Genomic DNA, 23,824 nt, shown 5'->3' on the forward strand with positions numbered 1-23,824 from the left:
TTGTAGGGTTATCACTGTTCCTCTACCGTCGATGGGTCAGAATCCTGGAACGCTATCCCTAACCTCACTGTGGATGTACTTACACCACATGGACTGCAACAGTTCAAGGAGGCAGCTCACCACCACCTTCTCAAGGGAGGTTAGGTGTGGGGAATGTATGTTGGTCTAGTCAGCAATTTCTACCTCTCATAAAAATATAATTAAAAATAAGAAGCGTTCTCAAGTCTATAGTAAGTTAACCGATCCCCATTCTGGTGACACAGTTGGCATCAGTAACCCATTTTAGGCAAAGGAAATTCATCCAGGGTTCCTGTTCCTCATTGTTATGCTAGGGATCTTTGAACCTTTGAAAAGATACCACAGTCCAGTGTGCCTTTTTTGTGGAAGATAAAGATCCGAAGAGCAGGGAGCTTACCTTGTATCGTATCAATAATTTTTCCTCAGCCCATAGAATTACATTGTATTTTACAGCACAGTAAAATACCTTTTGGCCAAACAAGTCTATGCCGGTGTTTTTGTTCCACATGACCATATCTGTAAAACTAGATTTAATTGATCATTCATCTCAGTCCTGTCAGTGAAATGTTGTTATGGACAAGGCATAATAGTTACTGATTTTCAAATTAATTCTTGTGAACCATTGTTTCTGAGCAAAAAGATAAGGCACTATATAAATGCACGGCTTTTCATTTTTTAAATTGAGGTTGTATCCTTGAAACCTACCTGACACTCTTGTACAGCAGAAGTGTACCTTTTATATTTTCTGTGCAATCCTTTTGTTTAATGATTAAAGATAATTATAAGACTAAGGACTTGTAATAATAGGCAGCTGTGCTTAAAATCTATTTGGTTTAATTAAGATGAACTTGTAAGGGACCCATTATTTCAAGGGGACAGCTAACATGCTGGATCTTTTTGCTGGGTGTAGCAGTTCAATGGGATCTCTTTTTGTATGATTACTTTTGAAACAAGATTGAATAGGATACAAAAAGAAAACACCGTACCACGTGCACAATGTATCTCTCTTGCTAATTTCCATCACAGCCTGGTTTGTCTTTCTGTTTTTAATCAAAAATATTATAGTGCTCCGCTGAACTCTCCTCGCACTATGCAGGCAAAGTAAGGGAGAACATGGTAACCAGTAGTCAGGTAATGCACAGCTTTAATTTTATGAGCTTGTGACCTATAGGAAGACAGGTTCGCAAATGAAAAAGGTAGAAATTGGCTGTATCTCTGCTACTGTTCCAAACCTTGGCCATTTAATCTCCAGCCAATATGATGATGTGGGTAGCCTTGTGCTGTGGGCTCAGTGAATGCAACTTCAGAGAAAACCCCTAACACTAGATACTCAACATACAAATTATATGTGGTTCCTTGATTGGAATGGATGAGTTAGGACAAATGCACTTTTCTACTCCGTTTTATTAATATATTTAAAAAATTCCATTTACATAGCTCTGTATCACATTTTTAAAATGGGTATCACATAGCGAATTGCTTTTGGAATAAACGGACTGTTCTACTGTAGAAAAATGTGACAGTCATTCTGGGCTTGATTTCAGCAAAGCCACAGAGAAGTTTTAGTTTAATGACGACATCTGCAACACAGATGAAAGTCACTTGGTTTTCAGGCTGTTCCTTGACAGATTCTTGGCACCTAAAGCAAACTTTGGCAACTGAATGCATGCAGCTCAATAACTGAAAAATTGTACTGTAAGATGAGAAAGAAAATGAAGCTTTTAGTAATTAGGAAAATCAGGAAATATAAATGTTTTCAACCAAGTCCTAAACTGCACATACTGCAAAGATAAGTCAACCTGGATTCTAACGTAGTTTTATTTTAATTAGATCAGAAGCTTTGACAACTGAATGCCTGCAGCTCAATCAATACAGAATTGTATGTAAAATAAGAGTCCAGGAGAAGAAATATTCTGGTTGCTTTTGGTGGCAATATTGTAAATGCGTTCTTTAAGACTGCTTCTAGTTGTATGTCAATCAAAAATGAATATTGACCAGAAGGAATCTTCATGACCACATTTATAATGCTGACACTAGAGGGTTATATTGTCAGTCAGGCAGTGTTCCTGTGTGAATGCTTAATATGCATGTCTTAAATTCCACCTTTCTAAAAGAAATGGGTTGATGTGGATTGTTAAAAAGCGCACAAAGGAATTTAGTACAAGTCTATTAATTGGTAACAGTGTCAATGGGAAAATATTTCCCAAGATGTACAGAGAAATTATCCACCTCCAACTCACAGTCCAAATTTTCTCATTAAAATATACATATCTTTTCTCCCAATTAGAATAGCCAGCTGCTCTTAGCCAACCGGCACTGGAATAGTTTAAAGATGTACATGCCACTGTCAACATACCTAAATACCTCTACACACTAACCCTGATCAGCTTACCATTTACCAAGGAGACTGAGTGTTTAGTTTTGCTAAGGTTTGTTGAGGGTTTTAATTAACTTGTTAAAATGAAAATAAATATCGTAAATGCTAAACCACTGCGCTGAATTAGTAGTTAATCAAAGGAAGAAAAGGGATATCAGCAGAATACTCACAGCAGTGAAAAATGAAAGAGTTTGGAGCCCCACAGCATTGTTGTCAGTTGTTAAATAATTGGAAGGGGAGAGAGCTGCATGGGTATGTATGGGGTAGAGGACTAAGATCATCGTAAAAGATCTACCTTATGGTCACAGTCAAAACATCAGGCACTGCCAATTGGCGCTCCCAAGGACTTCTGCAAGATAAGACTTGGGTTCATCAGATTCACTGTGATTGAAGTGTGTCAACTGATCTACTGTGACTTGCAGGAACTACAAGGTAAGTAGGAGTTGTAATTATAACTTTTGGTGATGGTGTAAAATGGTTGATATTGAATTAGACACCAACCCAAATTCCTCTTCAATGGATTAGAAAATCAGACATGGTGCAAAATGGATGGGCAGTTTCACATTGGCTATTTTAAGCCATCACCCAAAGATATAATTAACCCCAATTTACTGCTGCCACAGAAACCATTCAGCAGGGGACAATTCAGAAGTCAGTTGGTGCATTATTGATGCTGCCTTTAAAATGTAAGTGGAGTCTGGCTTTGCCAAATCACAGGAGTAACCACCATAGGCACAAGCAGAATCAATTAGAGTTTTACCAAATCACTAACCTCTCCAAAGGATAGGACATCATTGACAGTATGCATATATCCGTTTACTTAACTCCTACTGTGCATTCCCATATGGTTATGTACTATATATTATCTATGACATTCTTTCAAAGCCCCAGTAGCCGAGCAAGTCAGAATGGTGGGTGACTGCTGACTCCACTGACTATCTTCCTGTGATTTAGAATGTCTACTCTCTCCATCTACATCTGTCACACGTGCATTTATCAATAACAGGAGCATCTTTGTTTGAGCGGTTCCAGTCTTTGCTTGAAGCTGTTTTTTTAGTTCTCCATGGTGACAATCAACTGCTGTTGACATTATTGTTACTCAGTTATTTTGCCTTTGTGCACATGCCCCTACTTGAGGCAATTACCTTGACATATCAACGAATTTGAGTGTTGCACAGTGAACTTTGAATCAGTCTCAGAATCTTCCATGGTTTTGAAGATGACCTTAACTGAATATAGGGTTTTTGACCCGAAAACCTTACAGGAGTGCAAGCATTCACCTGAGAGCCTTGACTGTTGTTCCCTGATCGATAATAGTTTGCTGTGCAAGTAACCCATCCTCCATCCCTTACAGAGTCATGAATATGAAACGAAGGGAATTCACAACAAGCTCCAAGCTCTGCTGGAAAACAAAACCTCAAACCTTTATGCCTCAAGGTAATTGACCAAGTACAGACAGTATTCTCGGCCTCCATCCATCACTTGCTCATCCTTCATCAACCCCCACAATTTTTTGTATCATCATCAGGAGTGATCCGTGCTGTGTCCAGTGCTTTCACATTCAATATTTCCATCTGTATGTTGTCAAGTATCTGTATCCGCATTCTGACTTGGTGCAAGTCTGATAACAATTATGGCTGCGCTAATTCTTTGTGCAAGATGAGAGGTCACACGACACTAGGTTATAGTCCAACAGGTTTATTTGAAATCACCAATTCTTTGCACTGCACGGAGCACAGACAACTTGATTTTCTGTGACTGGTATAGTGGGCAATGTGATTGCATGAGTGCCATTACCCATGTGGGTGTTGCATCAATATTATATGAACAATTAAGCACAATTATCCAATGTTTCTGCATATATTGATGTGACATATTTCAGCATCATAAACTGATTAATGTACGCACCTGGCCTCAATCCAATTCCATAGGTGCAGTGCTTTACTTAACCTCCTTCCCTATTTTTGTCACTAAACAAATACTCTTTGAAATAGTTAAAGGCTTACTAATGCTGAAGAACTACTTGTGCTACTTGTCCTTCTGTTGTGTGCCAATGTAGTCTTAATGTAACAGCAGCACATGTTACCACAAGGTGACTTCAGCTAGATAAATTATTTTTTGTTATGCCATACATTTATACATTGTGAAATGTATGATGTAATTAGTATTAGTCTAAGAGTTTTACTAGTTCCCACCTTCTTTGCAAGATCCTTCATAGCATTGCTCTATATGGATACAGAAAATGTTGCCTGTAAGTACTAACTCTTGTATCTATCATCTGCAAACTAAAACTGGCCGAATTTACAACTGTGATTCATTCATTTCTTTGTCTGATTACATCACTTTTAGAATCTATCTCAAAGTGCTCAGGGATTTAAATTGAAATTAATTTCTATATGGATCTTCCATCACGGTGATGCTCTTTTTCAACATAATCTCACTCTATTCTTTGGAGCAATGGACAAGCAGTTAGCCCAGTCCCACCTTGCCAGTATTTGTGGGGCTAGCTTCTCGGGCTTCCTCTGTCAAATACACAGACCAATAAGACTTCAATGCATATCTAGATCATTAAGCTAGATTTTGCGAGTGTTTTGTGTAAGCATTTATAATTACTATTTTTAATGAATACTATGAATACCCAACTGTGTTAACATTTTTATCTTTACACTAGGTAAGTCACTCATCAAGTGCTTGAGAAATGTGAAATGGGAATTATTGTAGGTGTGTCATAATTGGCTATCTTTCTTGCTGTTCCCATTAGCAAATTCAGGTTGCACAAAGTCAGCCACAGTAAAATCAAAAGGATGCACAATTTTGATTATTAAACACCATGGAAAATACGATTATTCACTTTTTGAGGAAAAGAAGGAAAATATTCCCCAATGTATAATATAACACACAGCTTGGCTGGTGGTGCTGTGCAGGAAACAAACATATTATAACCGTAACATTAGGAGGAAAATAATTCTAAAGCAGTATTCAGAGCCTGGCTGGGAGCAGGCACTAATGTGCAGTAAAAAAAAGCACTTCCATGGAACAAACTTAACAAAAACAATGTTGTGAATGTTTTTATCCTGATGCTGTAGTCTCTTGTGTTGTTTGGCTTGTGGTCTGTTTATATCCTATCCACTCGATGCTGTAATGAACATTGCTCCCCTGGAATGGATGATTTTACACTCAAAGTGCACAAACTACCATAACAATTTAGGTAATTAAAAAAGGGACTTGTCTCGCTCTAATCATTTAAGAGTCATATATTTTTCACCACATGCCCTGGTCATTATGAGCAGCATTGGAGTCAGGTTTGTAGAACTGCAATTGCTACAGTTAGGTAACTTTTTACACTTCATTGACACCATTTGACTTGTCTATAAACATGAGAACATTAAGAAATAGAAGCAAGAGTAGGTCATACAGCCCCTCAAGCCTGCTCCACCATTCGTTAAGATCATGGTTGACTCCACTATAGTCCAAAAATCTATCTCAGCTATGAATATATTCAATGATCCAGCCTCCACACCTCTCTGTGGTAATGAATTCCAAACACAAGTGACCTTCTGGAAGAAGAAATTCCTCTTCATCTCTGCATTAAATGGGCGATAATTTATATGGCCCCTAGATTTAGATTCCTCAGAAGGGAAAACATCCTCTCAGCAACTACCCTGTCAAGCTCCCTTAGAATCTTACCTTTCAATAAGATCCCCCCTTATTTTTGTAAACTTCAACCTTTTTTTCAGAAGACAACTCATTCATCCTAGGAATCAAACTAGTTAATGTTCTCTGAACCACCTCCAATGCAATTAAGTATATCCTTCCTTGAATACAGAGACCAAAACTGTTTACAGTGGTCTCACAGACATCCGGTACAATGGCGGTGAGACCATCCTACATTTTTACACCATTTCTCTTGCAATAAAGGTCAATATTTCATTTGCCTTCTTAATTACTTATTGTATCTACATGCTAACTTTGTGTTTTATGTACTGGGACATCCAGATCCCTCTGTACCATTCAAATAACATCTTGCTTTTCTATCCTTCCTACCAAAGTGGATAATCTCACATTTTTTCACTTGATTCTCCATCAACCAAATTTATACCCAATCACAACCTACCTATATCCCTTTGTAGATTTTTTGGATGAAATGTAATGACAGTTGGGGGAGGGGGGAGCAACCTGACGTCTGTCACCAAAACTGGCAGTACTCCTATCGACCTGATTTCCAGGAACCTAGAAGGAATTAAGTCCTAATTAGCAGCAGCGACTATTCTGCCAAGGCCTACAACCCCAGGGAGGACATTTAATTGCAGGACTTACCCCAGAAGGGTGAAATTCCATCCCCCGAAGAGCTGCTAACCAATGAGAGACTGCCAGTTCTCCAATACCGGCAGTGCCACTGGAGCAGGGGCTCCTGTCGGTAACACATTTGGGTCCTTATCAGGGATCATTAAGGGATCCCTGGAGAAAAGTAATAGTGGATGGGGGTCGCAGGGAGAGAGTCGCCAACAAAAAAGACAGGAGGATAGGGGAAAAGGGCAGGGGGTTGGATGTCTGTGGGCCCCTCTTCCCAGTGCCAGGTTGCTTGATCAGGCACTCAGTGTTTTTGAACGAGCACCCCCCCCCCCCCCCCCGTACCCTCCTTCCATAAAATGCCCACACCCACCTTCAAACTCACCTCCCCATTTGAGCCTCCAACACTGTTCTCTGTGGCACCCCAAAGTTACTGTTTGTCAATCTGAAAATTAGTCATCTATCGTGGCTCTCTGTTTTATGATCCCTAACTTGTAGGATGCCGAATTGAAAGCCTTTTGGAAATCGATATACCCTACATCTACTTGTTCCCCTTTATCCGCCTTGCTTTTCCATCCTCACCAAGCGGAACGAACCTCGTGCTCTTGGCAAGAGTCTGATCCACACCAGCTGTCCAACCAACTGAACAAAACAGCTCGCCCAAGGAATCGGACATACACTTTTACATGTAGGTTGAGCAATGGATAGTGATGGAAGAGGTTGCCATTTTTTTCCATCACATGTCTGACCAGGAATCTCTCTCACTCTTACCACCTGCCACTAGCATATGTTGGAAGGATTTACAAGTTGATACTCAACCTCTTTGACCACATTATGAATGCACCTCGTTTGGTCGTCATGTCCTGGAGTGGGACTTGAAACTGGAGCTACTGGCTCAGAGGCAGGGTGGTACCCACTGTGCCAAAAAACCTCCTCTTTGATCGTATTATGATCTTCTAAATATCCTGCTACTACTTCCTTCATAATGGATTCCAACATTTTCCCAAAGGTAGATGTTAGGCTACAAATCTATGGTTTCCCGCTTTCTGTCTCCCTCCTTTCGTGAGTAGGGATTTTTCATTTGCAGTTTTCCAATCACTGGGACCCTTCCAGAAACTAGGGAACTATAGAAGTTTATAACTGAAGCATCTACTATAATTTCAGCCACTTCTTTTAAGATTCTTGGAGGCAGGCTATCAGGTCAAGGACTTGCCAGCCTTTAGACGATTAGCTTGCCAAATATCTTTTCTCCAATGATAATGATTGCTTTAAGTTCCTCCTCCCTTCCACCCTTTGATTTTCTATTTTATTGGGACGCTTTTATGTCTTCTACCGTGAAGATACAAAATCTTTGTTCAAAATCTCTGTGGTTTCTTTGTTTGCCATTATTAATTCCTCGGTCTCATCCTTTAAGGACCAACCTTTGCTTTAGCTAATCGCTTAAATATTCAGGTACTTGTAGAAGCTCTTACTGTCTGTTTTTATATTTTGTGCTACTTCACTGTCATAATTTATCTTCCTTTTTTGCAATCATTTCTTTCAAAAGGTTCTGAATCTTTGGAATTCTCTACTCGAGAGTTGTGGATGCTCCATCATTGAATCTATTTAAGGCTGAGGTACACAACTCTTCGGTGTCTCAGGAATCATGCGTTAGGAGGAGCTGGCAGGAAAGTGGAGTTGAGGCAGAAGATCAGCAATGATTGTATTGCTTGGCAGAGTATAGGCTCAAAGGGTTATATGTTCTACTTCTATTCCTATTTATTTTGTTCTTCTGGTCTCCACTAATCTTCGCAATATGATATGCCATTTCTTTCAATTTTGTTACATATTTAGTTAGTCACGCATTGTTCATCCTTCTTGTTCAGTCCTTCTTTCTCAATGAAAATATCTTTGTTGAGAATAATGAAATATGAGCAAACATTACTCAATGCTTTGACACTAATTTCCGTGGTGAATTTAGTTAGAAGATATGTTGAAGTACTTGCAGTCAAATAGCCTTAGAATGTTTTAAAATGGAGGGATGAAAATTGTGATTTTAAAATTAGCATCTGAACAGTTATCAGCACGTATTCAAATTACATTGAACCGCTCGTCATAGTATTTAACAATACCCATTATGCATAATTGCACCTTGGCTCCATTTATTTTTATTGCTTATTTTTTATAATAAAAGCTGCAGTCGATAGTTATGGATTGTTCCCCTTGAATGTAATCTGGCACGCATCTAATCCATTAGATTCCGGTTACACTGCAGTAATTTAGAAATTGTGTGTTGCATTCATAAAATCTTTACAAGAAATACACAAATTAATACAGTGTCACTGACAAAAATAGGAGATAATTGCCAAGGCAGAGCTAAGGAACAGATGACTACAATCAGTATACTTTCAACCCAGCATTTGGGAAGTGAAGGTCACCCCCATCTCTTATGACAGAAGAACATTTGTTGGTAAACAAATTAATCTTTCTAAAGGTCACCATTTGTTTAAGTTTTTATCCAGCGCTTGTCATCTGGAATACAAGACAAGTCTGTCATTCAGCCACGCAGGGTGCAACAGAAACGTGCTGCATGGATGCAGTAATGGTGTTCCAGTGTGTTTCAGCATTCTTTGGTAACATGGTGCCTGATTGGGATGCTATGGGCTGCTGGTTTACAGCTGTCTGTGGGCAAGATAGAGGTCCAGCCATGAATTACAATAAGATAGGTCCATACTTTCTGACTGGTACAAGCTGGACTTCTGCCTGGAACTGACATTTTCAATGTTATCAGCCAGCACATATCTCTCTCTCTCCTCTTTTTTTTCTCTCTTTTTTTCACTTTCTGCTACTTCGGCTCTTTTTCATTTTCATAAAGCAGCGTTTGAAATTTTAGTAAAGTTCTGCATCAAATGTACTCTGCAGATATTTTTTGCTACATCATCGTAACAGCCACATTTCTTATAAATGAGTATTGAAGTGGCAACTGTTTTCTCATTCGGATTACAGTATCCTTATTTGTCCCCTACATTATTTATGTCACAGAACTGTCCTCTATTTTGAAGCATTGTTATTTCACATTGAGCATTTAATTTTTAACAGTCCCCAGAGTGAACGATGGCAGACATGTGCAGGAACCATGCCTCTTAAAGATTTGCTGCGATTGCTAATTTTTCTTACATATTACCAGTCACTGCACTTCAAAGTAATGTACTCTAAATGAAATACCGCGCAACATCTCTGAGAAATGTAGTACGCGCTAATATTAAAATATTAAATATTTTTAATGTTTATGGTGGCAAAAGGCCTTGCAAGAGAGGATGGAGTGCTGCCGGTAACCAGAAAGAGTTTAATTAGATACATATTTCTTAATGCTGACTGATAATCTTCTAATATTTTTAATACAAACTACTATCTCCTCTCACTTTACATGCACAGAATGTCACAACTATGTTCTACTTAATGCAAAGGATCATTGTAGAGAATGTAGGACTTGTATTGAATAGTTTAAATCATTGTTTGCCAAATAAACAGGATGAAAAACAAAATGCATCCATATTGGGCCAGATTCTCCAAACCAGAGAATTCCAGCCATTATTTTTGGGCCCTTCTATTTTCTGTTTGGAAGCAGGGATAACTGTTATCTCCTAATAGAATTTCCTTACTTCTTTTGCTAAACAGCAGAGAAAAGTCAAGCACACCACACTGCGTTCTGACTCTCTCAATATCTCCATGCCAGACAGGTCAAAAATAGAGGTGTAACTCTACTGAAGAGCACTGGTGAAAGGTGGATCATTTTTGGAAGCAATGGAGCATCAAATTAATGGTGTAGAAAGCCCTTTACTGCTCACAGGAGAGATGTTCATGGACCAGTGTTGGACTGAAGTCCTTGGAGTGAAAGGGCTCAAAGTGAAAAGTGTCTCAACATTTCTCTTCACCGAATTCACCTTTACATGAGATGAAAGTGATCTTGCAGAAGAAGAAAGGTTTACATTTAAAATATAGAATTTAACAAAAATAATTTATGCTAGAATTGTTTTGTGCATGTACAATAAAAAAGCAGTAATTGCAAATAGGAAGCCTTCCAATTGAAAGATAGAAAAGGTGTAGCATAACTAGCAGTAATTTATTACAAGTGAGTACCACATTAACTTCAGATGTCAACAGGGAACCATTGAGTTTTGACCCCCTGGTGGGCTATACTGACGTTTGTTGCAAGTGAATGTGCATGAAATTCACAACAGAGGTTGATATCCAAAATTTCTCAAAATGGAAAAGAAAATTCATTCATAGCTTTTCTTTCCAACAGGCACCTTTGCAAAAACTTATTAAAGGTACCACAGTTGGCACGCTCGCCGTTTTGCCTGCTTCCCACCGTGAAAATCCAGCTCTCCTTCCTCCATTTGTATCCGAGAAAGATGCAAGAAAAGGTCAGTGGCACTAGAGCAGATCACAGGATGTTATGGGCAGTGACGTTAAGCAGGAACCAGCCCTGGGATTTTGTTCTACTGTGTTAGTCATAACTGCAGAAACTTGATAACCACAATTGTTTTAAGTGTAAAATTTGTGTTTTTAATGGTGTGGGATACCGCTTGGCCCACATTGGAAAGAATGTCACCGTACTCTGAGTGAAGCCTCAACATAATTAGGAGCAGGACTTCTCCACACTCTGCAACATTGTCCATATGCTTGCTGGCAGGCTTCTTAGTGCACCTAGTGTTTCCCAGTGCATGCCTATCAGTCTTCAGCAGCCCATCTGAGGTTAACATCTGAGTCCTTTGCATTAGGGCTGGTTTGCATTCCGGCAAAGTGGCACCTTGTTACGTTCCCACCCCTCCACCCTAGTTCCTGCATATCACCATGCAAAGACCTTTTCTGTAATACACATGTGCTTCTAGTCCCTGACCTGGTGCTTGCTAGAATGAGATTCTGTAACACTGCCCCTTCAGGAAGGCTGGGTTCACCTTCCTAAAATTATTAAGGTGTCTTCACATTTCCAGCACCTGGAACAGAGGGGCATGTATTAGTTTGTGGTGTGATGGGAGAGCAAAGAAAGAAGTGTTAAGTGAAAGGCTCTGCAGTTTATCATGCAGAACGTACAGGACGAGATGGAAGTAGGAAGGCAAGAGGAGGTTAAGGTGCGAAGAAACCCTGCATGACATCTCCTCTCTCATTGCCATTGCCTCAGCCATGATACTCTCCCATTGATGGTCAGTTGCTTTCTTCAAGAAGAAAGAAAAAGTGTACAGATGGGTTCAGTGTCCCCTTGTATCAGCTTCCTGTCTGGAGTTGTGCATGACCTTCTCATGAATAAAAAATGGGAATATGACATTCCTGTCAGATCTTTAGGGAATGGGTAGGATTTTACAGCCTCACTCGCCACACAAATGGAAAATCCCACCCAAGGTCAACGGACCTTCCCATGGTCCGCCCCTCTCCCGCTCCGATTCCCGTGGTGGGCAGGGTAGTAAATTCCGGCCAATATGTCTGTCGTGTTGAATAGCTGATATGCGGTGCACCTGACATAAGGTCTGGTGAAGTGGGGATTGCAATATTCATAGAATCATAGAATCCCTACAGTGCAGAAGGAGGCCATTCCGTCCATCAAGTCTGCGCCGACCACAATCCCACCCAGGCCCTATCCCCGTAGCCCCACGTATTTACCTTGCTAGTCCCCCCAACACTAAGGTTGATTGGCCATGCTAAATTAATCCTAACTCGCACATCTTTGGACTGTGGGAGGATACCGGAGCACCCAGAGGAAACCCACGCAGACACGAGGAGAATGCGCAAACTCCGCACAGGCCCAAGCCAGAAATTGAACCCAGGTCCCTGGCGCTGTGAGGCAGCCGTACTAACCACTGTGTCACCGTGCCGCCCAAAATGTTCTATTTTTTCAGTCATTGCTATTGTTCTCCATTAAGCAAGCACATAGATCATGGAGTCCCTAAGTGCCGAAGCAGGCCATTTGGCCCATTGAATCTACACTGACTCTCTGACAGAGCATCTTATCCAGACCCTATCCCTATAACTACACATAGTTAATCCCCCTAACCTACGCATCTTGGGACAATTTAGCATGGCCAGTCCTGCACTAACCTAACCTGCACATTTTTGGAGTGTGGGAGGAAAGCGGAGCATCTGGAGGAAACCCACGCAGACACGGGGGAAAAATGTGCAAACTCCACACAGTCACCCGAGGCTGGAATTGAACCTGGGCCTGTGGCGCTGTGAGGCAACAATGCTAACCACTATGGCACCGTGCCGCTCCTAAAGTTAATTTATTAGTGTCATAAGTAGGCTTATATAAACATTGCAATGAAATTACTGTGAAAATCCCCTACTCGTCACGCTCCAACGTCTGTTCGGGTACACCGGGAGAATTTAGCATGGCCAATGCACCTAAGCAGCATGTCTTTAGGACTGTGGGAGGAAATCGGAGCACCCGGAGAAAACCCACACAGACATGGGGAGAATGTGGGATCTGCACAGATAGTGACCCAAGCTGGGATCTAACCCGGTCCCTGGCGTTGTGAGGTAGCCTTGCTAACCACTGTGCAACTATGCTCAGATAATATAATTGAGAGAAACTACAGGCCAGAGAACCTGCTTGCTTTGTGATTTTTTTTATTCATTCGTGAGACATGGGCATCATTGGCTGGCCAGCATTTATTGTCCATCCCTAATTGCCCAAGGGCAGCTGAGAATCGATCACATTGCTGTGGCTCTGGAGTCACATGTAGACCAAATCTGGTAAGGATGGCAGATTTCCTCCCCTAAAGGACATCAGTGAACCAGATGGATTTTTCTGAAAGTTGACAATGATTTCATGGTCATCAGTATATTCGTAAATGATTGAATTCAAATTCCACCATCTGCCATGGCGGGATTCGAACCCGGGTCCCCAGAACATTAGCTGATTTTTTTTGTATTAATAGTCTAGCGATTATACCACTCAGCCACCGTGATTGGACAGCAATAATCCACAATGGTTAATTGGTCATCATTTGACTTTTAATTCCAGATTTATATTGAACTCAAATTCCGCCATCTGCCGTGGTGGGGTTTGAACCAGGGAGCATTACCCTGGGTCTCTGGATTACTAGCCCAGTGCCAATACCACTACACCACCACCTTCAAAAAAGAACAGAGACTAATATAAAATAAAGGTGCACGGTGTTACAGGTATTAGCATGGATAGAGGATTGGTTAACTAACAGTAAACAAAGAGTGGGAGTAAATGGGTGTTTTTCTGGTTGGCGATCAGTGACTAGTGGTGTGCCTCAGGGATAAGTGTTGGGACTGCAATTGTTTACGATTTACATAGATGATTTGGAGTTGGGGACCAAGTATAGTGTATCAAAATTCGCAGTGGCAGAGCAAAGTGTGCAGAGGATGCTGAAAGTCTGCAAAGGGATATAGATAGTCTAAGTGAGTGGGCGAGGGTCTGGCAGATGAGTACAATGTTGGTAAATGTGAGGTCATCCATTTTGGTAGGAGTAACAGCAAAATGGACTATTATTTAAATGGTAAAAAATTGCAGCATGCTGCTGAGCAGAGGGACCTGGGTGTCCTTGTGCAAGAATCACAAGGAGTTAGTTTGCAGGTGCAGCAGGGAATTTAGAAGGCAAATGGAATTTTGTCCTTCATTGCTAGAGGGATGGAGTTTAAAAACAGTGAGGTTATGTTGCAGCTGTATAAGGTGCTGGTGAGGCCACATCTGGAGTACCGTGTACAGTTTTGGTCTCCTTACTTGAGAAAGGATATACCGGCACTGGAGGGGGTGATGAGGAGATTCACTAGGTTGATTCCAGAGTTGAGATTGTTGGCTTATGAGGAGAGACTGAGTAGACTGGGGCTATACTCATTGGAATTCAGAAGAATGAGGGGAGATCTGATAGAAACATATAAGATTATGAAGGGAATAGATAAGATAGGAGCAGGGAAGTTGTTTCCACTGGCAGGTGAAACTAGAACTAGGGGGCATGGCCTCAAAATAAGGGGGAGCAAATTTAGGACTGAGTTGAGGAAGAACTTCTTCACACAAAGGGTTGTGAATCTGTGGAATTCCCTGCCCAGTGAAGCAGTTGAGGCTACCTCATTGAATGTTTTTAAGGCAAGGATAGACAAATTTTTGAACAGTAAAGGAATTAAGGGTTATGGTGAGCTTGCGAGTAAGTGGAGCTGAGTCCACCGGCGGAGCAGGCTCGAGGGGCCAGATGGCCTACTCCTGCTCCTAGTTCTTATGTTCTTATGTTCTAATATTGGTGAGTGTGTGAGTATGAGGAGAAGAAGAAGGTGGGGTGAAGAATGTTGTAATCATTGTCGGAGAGCGAAAGGAAGTGGGGGAAAGGAATGTTGTGAGTCATGATACAGTAAAAAGTCTCACAACACCAGGTTAAAGTCCAACAGGTTTATTTGGTAGCAAAAGCCACTAGCTTTCGAAGCGCTCGCTGCTCCTTTTTTCATTATTTTGTAAATTGAGTTTGTGTCTTTATATGCCCTGTTTGTGAACAGAACTCCCACTCACCTGACGAAGGAGCAGCGAGCGCTTCGAAAGCTAGTGGCTTTTGCTACCAAATAAACCTGTTGGACTTTAACCTGGTGTTGTGAGACTTCTTACTGTGTTTACCCCAGTCCAACGCCGGCATCTCCACATCGTGAGCCATGATGCCAGAGGAATGAGCAGAGAATAAGAAAGCAACATTTTTACCTTGACAGCTCTGCTGAGGTCATTGCATATTGTCTGGTATTGCAGTTATGTCCTGAGCATTAAGCCTCTGGTATTGGCCTCCTCTGTGATCTCTTCTCATTGGTGGCTGAAGTGTTGCCTGGAGAACTTCCTCCTGTTTGTAGCGAAGTGCTCCTCCTTTTTAAGGCTGTCCTTAGGTGGCGCACGATTTCCGCCATTTCCCCCCCCTCCCCCAACTCCAATCAGGTGTGTAGCCAGTGAATTGCATGACTTGCACAGGCTACAAACTAGAATCATTTTAATGAGATCCCAACACATATTGGCATGATCGAATTTCTAGGCCTGTCAGTCTGGATTGAATTTGAAGCTATGGCATAAAGATGAATGCCAGGACAGACACGACACAGCCCCATTCCCTAAAGTTATAACATACTGGTCAGCATCAAATAACGATTTTGCATTACTCACAGTTGCTGCTGATAATATTTTCCTTCTCTTGCAGGTATTCTGAGCTTGATTGAACGAGGCTTAATTCCTCCAGCATCTGACTTGACTGTTGACCCACCTTTTGTTCAACATAGAGCAGCAAAGATTCATGATATCCAAGAGAAATATAAGAAACCAGCCCCAGAAATATTTGGTAAAGATAATGCTAAAGGTTATGTTTTCTTGCTCGTATAAATTGCAATCTAGTAAAGATATTGCATGGTGTAGCATTAAGCTAAGCCCTCCAGAAGTTCTGAAATTCATTTTGGGTCTATGCTGAGATGACTAGCCTTGGCCTAAGGAGAGGGGAAATCAATGTCTCAGGATTCCCACTCCTGCTTGGTTTCTGGTGACTCCTGTTGAACTGTGAGGATGTGAGTATGTGTTTGATGAGTACACGGTACTTACTTAGCAGGAGGGAAACCATGATCAAGCGGGGGACGCGGCTAGCCCATTGCACTTGGGGTGTTCTGATGCCTGCGGTCATGGTTTTCCCTGGGTAGAGTAAGCAATCAGGGTGGCCAATGAGGTTAAACTGAGGCTTTGCCTATGCCACTTTTTTCAAAGCCATCTCGGCCTTTTGGCTGAGATGAAGCATTAGATCTGGAAGAAGGTGTAACTGGGGTGATCAGTAAGTTTGCGGACGACACGAAAATGGCTGGACTTGCAGATAGTGAGGAACATTGTCAGAGTCTACAGAAGGATATAGATAGGCTGGGAATTTGGGCAAAGAAATGGCAGATGGCGTTCAATCCAGATAAATGCGAAGTGATGCATTTTGGTAGAGCTAACGTACGGGGGAGCTATACGATAAATGGCAGAACCATAAAGGGTGTAGATACGCAGAGGGACCTGGGTGTGCAAATCCACAGATCCTTGAAGATGACGTCACAGGTGGAGAAGGTAGTGAATAAGGCATATGGCATGCTTGCCTTTATAGGATGGGGCATAGAGTATAAAAGTTGGGGTCTGATGTTGCGGTTGTATAGAACGTTGGTTCGGCCGCATTTGGAATACTGCACCCAGTTCTGGTCGCCACACTACCGGAAGGACGTGGAGGCTTTAGAGAGAGTACAGAGGAGGTTTACCAGGATGTTGCCTGGTATGAAAGGACTTAGTTATGAGGAGAGATTGGGTAAACTGGGGTTGTTCTCACTGGAAAGACGGAGGATGAGGGGTGACCTAATAGAGGTGTATAAAATTATGAAAGGCATAGATAGGGTGAACGGTGGGAAGCTTTTTCCCAGATCGGTGGTGACGTTCACGAGGGGTCATAGGTTCAAGGTGAGGGGGGGGAGGTTTAACACGATATCAGAAGGACGTATTTTACGCAGAGGGTGGTGGGGGCCTGGAATGCGCTGCCGGGCAAGGTGGTGGAGGCGGACACACTGGGAACGTTTAAAACTTATCTAGATAGCCACATGAACGGAGTGGGAATGGAGGGATACAAAAGAATGGTCTAGTTTGGACCAGGGAGTGGTGCGGGCTTGGAGGGCCGAAGGGCCTGTTTCTGTGCTGTATTGTTCTTTGTTCTTTAGATCAAGCCCGGGAGGGGGTGCAATGCCTCATCCTGTCAGCTTGGATCTTGTTTTGATCAGCCCCAGGATGGGATGAATATCCTTGTCTTGTCAGCTTGGATCTGGATGGCATGGTGGCACAGTGGTTAGCACTGCTGCCTCACAGCGCCAGGGACCTGGGTTCAATTCCGGCCTTGGGTCACCATCTGTGTGGAGTTTGCACATTCTTCCCGTGTCTGCGTGGGTTTCTTCCGGGTGCTCCAGTTTCCTCCCACAGTCCAAAGATGTGCCAATTAGGTGGATTGGCCATGATAAATTGACCCTAGTGTCAAGAGATTAGCCGGGTAAATGTGCAGGGTTACGGGAATAGGGCCTGGGTGGGATTGTGGTTGGTGCAGACTTGATGGGCTGAATGGCCTCTTTCTGCACTGTAGGGATTCTGTGGTTTGTCCCTTGTGTGGGGACTCTGGACTTAATTGGCTTTTTTGATTAGCAATAAAGTACGAAAAGGTACAATATATTTAGGCTGAGTTATTATTCCCTCCTTGGTTGAATTACCTGTTAACACTCACTGCTTGGGCTCACGTTTCAAGAGTAGTCACACAAGCAAAGTAGTGGAGGGAAGCCAATACCTTTAGAACCCATCATTATTCAACAGCTTTGGGAAAAGGGGTTAAAAATTTAAAAAACTCAAAAGAGGGAAACAATTATATTGGGATATAAAGTATAGTTTGGAGGCAAAGTAAGAACAACAAGAATATAGAAGAAGACACCATTTTTAACCATGCAATTCACATGATGCAGAATCCTGCTGCAGTGCACAAATTGAGGATATATTATGCAGAATTGTGGGATATGATTCATGTCCTATAAGTGACCTGGCTCATGAGAACGAAAGTCATGGATGAATTATGGTCAGTGTCACAAGTAGGATATAAATCATTATCCCATAGGTCTTCGTAACTATTCTGTTTAGACTATACATTAAAAATTAATTGGGTAAAGAGGTTAAAAAAAGACCGGTTTAATGGTGCACTATATTCCTTTGAGCATTGGTTTCAGAGTGGCTGGAGGCAGTGTGAGCCCTCATTAGTGTATCGTGCGGTATGGATTGTGAGTGTTTACACTTTTAACATTCCCCTCAAACAAATTCTCAAAGGGAAAAAAAGGTTCCGGTAATTATAATCTGAAGTCATGTAATTTTCATGAAGTATCAAAGTATTTGTTGCTTCATCCCACTTAGAAAGGAAGAATTTATATAGCTCCTATTACATCCTCAGAAAATCCCGAAGCTCTTCATACCCAACAAATTACTTTTTTTGAAGTGTAATCACTTGTTTTTTTAGGAAAGTATCATAGACAATTTGTACAGAACCAGGTCCCACAAACAGTAAATGAAATAAAAAGCCAGTTAATCTGTTTCTTGACAGTGTTGGATGAGGATAAACAGTTGATCACGTCACTACGAAAATCCTTGCTCCTCTTTGAATAGTATCTCGGGATCTTTTACATTAACCTAATGTGTGGATAGACCATGTTTAAATACCTAACCCAAAAGACAGCCTCTTCAACAATGAAGAATTCCTGTCATGACTGCACTGAAGTGTCACGGTGGCTCAGTGGTTAGCATTGCTGCCTCATAGCGCCAGAGACCTGGGTTCAATTCCTTCCTTGGGTGACTGTCTGTGTTGAGTTTGCACGTTCTCCCCATGTCTGTGTTTCCTCCAGGTGCTGCGGTTTCCTCCCAAAGTCCAAAGATAGGCAGATTAGATTGATAGGCCAAGCATAATTGCCCCAAAGTGTCAGGGGGTAAATATTGGGTTATGGGGATAGGATGTGGGTGGGATTGTTGTTGATGCAGGCTCGATGCGCTGAATGACCTCTTTCTGCACAGTAGGGATTCTATGAAGTGTCAGCCTAAAATATGTACCCAGGTCCTAAAGTAAAACTTGAATTCATGATCTTTTTAGAGACAAACCGTCTACTAACTGAGCTAGGCTGGTATTTTATAATTTTTTTTTGCTTCATAAGTGGAGGGAATTCAACTGCTCGGGATTAGAATATTTTGTCATTTAGGAATGCTTGCTCACCTTTGCAGTCCACCTGATATTGGCATACTGTTACCTGTCCAGTTGATGCTTATTTTCCGTAGGAAATATGATGAAAGTGTTGCATCTTACAAACATGGTGATAGTCACTGCCCTGTTACAGTTGTGCACTGCAGACTCCTGATGTGGTTTGGATGGGTGCAGTAGCAATGTTTCCTCCTGTGGATGTCTTCGCTTCCATAGGAAGAGCCAACCCTGATCCAGATGTGTTGTGCAGGATATTGTGCAGCAGATGTCACAACTGTGTTGCAATTTCTTTTGTGAAATGGAACCTTGAAGGTAGGTCTCCTATGATATGTCCAAAATGTAAGTGTCATAAGGGCAAGAAAACCGGAGTGATCCGCGCTAGTCTATCCGGCGCAGATTGGACCGCAATCGTCCCACACATAGTCATTTTTTGGGAGAGTGGTGAGTTTCCTGTTGATTCTGGGCAGGATGGGGCCTGCAAAGTGGTTGGGCGCCATTTTGGAAGGGTGCCCTGATCTCAGGAGACCCCCTGACTCCCCCATGAACATCAGGACCCATCCCCCATCGACGGCATGTTCCCCCACATTCTCTCCAACACAGTTCGCTGGCATTGGAGCATCAGGGTCCCCCCAATGAATCCCCTTTCATGACTGACAACATGCCCACCCCTTCACAACCTCCCTTTCACAGCCCCCCTGTCATAGCCTCCTTCATTGACCCCTTCATGTCCCCTACACAGGCCCCATCCTTTTGGCACTCCCCCTGGCACACTAGCAGTGTGCACCTGGCAGTGCCCAGCTGACCCTCCAGTTGCCAGGTGGGCCCTGCTCAGTCATGACCCTGACCACCCGGGACTTCAATGGCTTCTGAGCTCCCCTTCATGGCCATCATGCCTGGTCTGCACTGGTGGAGATCGGGTTTTCACCATGCCAAGGATCGGAAAATCTCGGGAGTTGGGAGAATCCAGTTTCGAATGGGCTTATCATATTTAAATGCAACTGTAAATATGCCAATCAGCCTTGCGCCCTTTCTGGGCGTGATCCAGTTTGCACCAGCAGAAAGGGACTGGGACGATTGCAAACCATTTGGCTCCAGGCACAAAACCCATTTTTAGGTCCACACGCAATTTTCCTGGATTGGTGCGATCTGCATCAGGCACGGCGAGACTGTAAAATCCTAGGTGTGGTCCAAACATCACATGGGTGGTTGCACCTGCATTTGTTGGATCCTTATAAACTCTTCTTACTCATGTATTGTAGGGCATTCAACACCCCAAAAGAATACCCATTCTCACCTCTTTTTAGTAGGTTTTCTCCGGGTGCTCCGGTTTCCTCTCTCAGTCCGAAAGGTGTACTGGTTAGGTGCATTGGCTGTGTTAAATTCTCCCTCAGCGTGCCCAAACAGGTGCTGGAGTGTGGCGACTAGGGGATTTTCACAGTAACTGCATTTCAGTGTTAATTTAAGCCTACTTGTGACACTAAACTTAAAATTTAAACTTAAAAAACTTAAAATTTAATTTACAGTGTGAAAGCCAGCACCAATCAAAAATAATGAAACAAATTATTACTGGGGGAGAAACCCCAAAGATGGAGCACGGCCCAGCAAAGCCAACTTACGTTTGGAGCTGAACGCAGCAACGGGAACCTTAAAACAGGGAAAGTAACCCTTGAGTATCTTAACCTATGCCCTTCAACAACAACAGCTGCATTTCTAGAGTATCTTTGATACAGCAAGATGTCTCAAGGCACATCTGAAGGACGTTATTAACTAAAATTTGACACATGACAGAAGGAGATATCAGGATAGAAGAGGTATGCTGTAAGGAAACAGGAGGAGAGAGAGAGACAAAAAAGAGAGAGAATTAGGTTGAGAATTCTAGAGTTTTATGGTCAAGGCTGCTGAAAGCATGGCTTCCAATGGTGGAGCACTTAAAATCAGGGATTGGCAAAAGACCAGAGTTGGAAGAATGCAGAGATTTTTTAAGATTTAAAATTTGGGAAGCTTACTTCAGATGGTGAGCTCTCATGCTTGTGTATGTCCCATTTTAATGTATAATGCTCATGCTGTTGTAAACTTTGGAAAACACCCTTCAGAATGGTGTTTAAATGAGAGTGTGGTCCTATTATTTAAGCCTCAGATCATGCCTCTTAAAATCAGATACTTAGCAAACTGGCGTGATGTCTCACAGTCTATTTTACAACTTCAGCCGGCTGAATGCAAGCTAAGTCAATGATGCATGGCTTCAGAAAATTTACCATGGTATATTTTTATCTTATAACCTTTGCTTAGCAGCACTGCATCTAATATGAGTCTTGTTTCCAGGTACTTACCCCAAAAATGCTTACTGTATAATCGTTAGTGAGTCATATACAGATGAACCAAAACATCTGGACAAGAAACTAAGTTCCAGGCAGCCATTCAAGATGGGCACTGTCACTCCTGCACCTTCATTCATGTCATCAGCTAAGGATATCAGAGCAGTTCAACACCTGCTTGGTAAAGAAATTGTGCCATTTGAGTTTCATCAGCCACAGGTATGGAGAACAATGCGTGTGTATATTGTAAAACAGTGCGCATGTTATTTTTGGAAGGAACTTCTTTGAAGTGAAAGGGCATTCAATGACTGAATTGCAGGCTTCCCAATGGTTGAATGGTAAAGCAGAGGTTAGTAGCACCCTGAAAATTGTGGGGAATGACTGAAAGTCCTGTTCCTGGCTTTGCTGTATTTGACTCGAGCTTTCCTTGGCCTAGCACTGGGCAGCCAGATTGCTTGTGGCAGTGAGGCAGTAAACCCATTTAAAATGCAAATTGAGGTCCTTAACGTATGTTTTAGAAGTGAACTGGGCATGTATGTACTGTGCATATCCTTCCCACTGCTTTCCCTACCAGCAGTTGGTGGCCCAGTCAAGGAGCAACCCAACAGGTAAGTTTATGTTTATTGCTGCAAAGTGCATTCCTGTTCCTCCTGGCTCCATAAAACTAGCCTGGGCCATTGTCACTCCATGTCCTGCGCTCCCGCAACGCATCCTCCACGAACCTAATGTTCAAAGGTCAGCCAAAATCTCTTCAGGATGAAAACCTGCCCCCAGACTCGAGGTAAGCAATACAAGCCAAAACCTGTCAGATTCAAATCACTATTTCTACAGAGTTAATTGATTTCAACCAAGATTTCATAGTTGGCTGTTCCTTGGCCTTGGGTCAGGGAGGGAGTACCATCCAAGCTTCCTGTTGCTGGTTTTAATCAAGTGAAATGGACCCCCCCCCGCCAATACAAAAATGCAGAATCGCCGAGCAGAAACTGATAGCCAGGTTCTACACACATGAGGACGGCCTCAACTGGGATCTTGGGTTCATGTCACACTACTTGTAACCCCATCATACTGCCTGTGTTTGCAAAATCCTACGAACTGTCCTGGATTGAGACAATTCATGCCTCTTTAACCTGTGCTTATCCCTCTCTCTGCGCACACTGTTTGTACCTGTAAAGACTTGATTACCTGTAAAGACTCGCATTCCAACCATTCTTCACATTCCAATCTGTAATTATCATGCAATTGTGTCTTTGCCTACAAACTTCCACTCACCTGATGAAGGAGCAGCGCTCCGAAAGCTCGCAATTCCAAATAAACCTGTTGAACTTTAACTTGGTTTTGTGAGACTTCTTACTGTGCCCACTCCAGTCCAATGCCGTCATCTTCACCTCATGATGCCCCAAAAATGTTTAGGTTCACATACAGAAATGAATATTTGGGCAGGATAATCGATGTCTATTGGTATCTTACTCAGTACACCATCTTCAGAAGAATCTTTCCCTCAAACCATGCACAAATTGGCAATACAGAGGAAGTTATGTCTTGGATCTGAACTATTCCACAGATAGTCCTAGGAGTCTTTGAACGCTGTCACTGATTGAAACTTAAGGAAATGTGTTCTATTTATTATGCACCAATTACTTTCCACTTGGTGCATAAGCATGCAAAAAGAACCAAACATATGTGACTCTAACATAAAAATTGATTTCTTCCCATCCCTCTCCACTTCACTGTTGATACTTCACTTTGAGGACCACTAAATTCCTTCCCTACCCCCTCACAAACAGTCATGTAGTACGATTAACCATCCAGCCTTTTGAGGTAGTCGGTTGACCTTAAATTAACTATTTTATCTGGGAGTCAATAAATTGATGATGGTTGGGAAGATTAGGAAACCAGAATAGAAGATAGCATTTTACAATCATTCCATATAAGTAACACCCCATTGACAATGTCTTGACACAAGCAGTAATACAACTGAAGAGTTTTGACAGCAACACAACCACAAGAGCAAAGTGCAGTCATGAGAATCTACAGACTGTGTTACAATCTGTAACACATATTCTGCTCCCTTTGCATTG

The 23,824-nt window shown here is 42.1% G+C and overlaps 1 protein-coding gene across 1 annotated transcript in view; it reads left to right on the forward strand.

The window, feature by feature from the left end:
- iqch (IQ motif containing H) overlaps nt 1–23,824 on the forward strand; it is a 158,922-nt gene that overhangs the window by 30,812 nt on the left and 104,286 nt on the right. Inside the window, exons 6-8 of the mRNA XM_078241235.1 lie at nt 10,971–11,091; nt 15,856–15,993; nt 21,754–21,965. Of these exons, the coding sequence (XP_078097361.1) occupies nt 10,971–11,091; nt 15,856–15,993; nt 21,754–21,965 (471 nt within the window). The remainder of the gene's footprint in view (nt 1–10,970; nt 11,092–15,855; nt 15,994–21,753; nt 21,966–23,824) is intronic.

Source organism: Mustelus asterias, chromosome 24 (assembly GCF_964213995.1).
Source record: "Mustelus asterias chromosome 24, sMusAst1.hap1.1, whole genome shotgun sequence".
In the NCBI taxonomy this organism is placed as follows: Eukaryota; Metazoa; Chordata; class Chondrichthyes; order Carcharhiniformes; family Triakidae; genus Mustelus; species Mustelus asterias.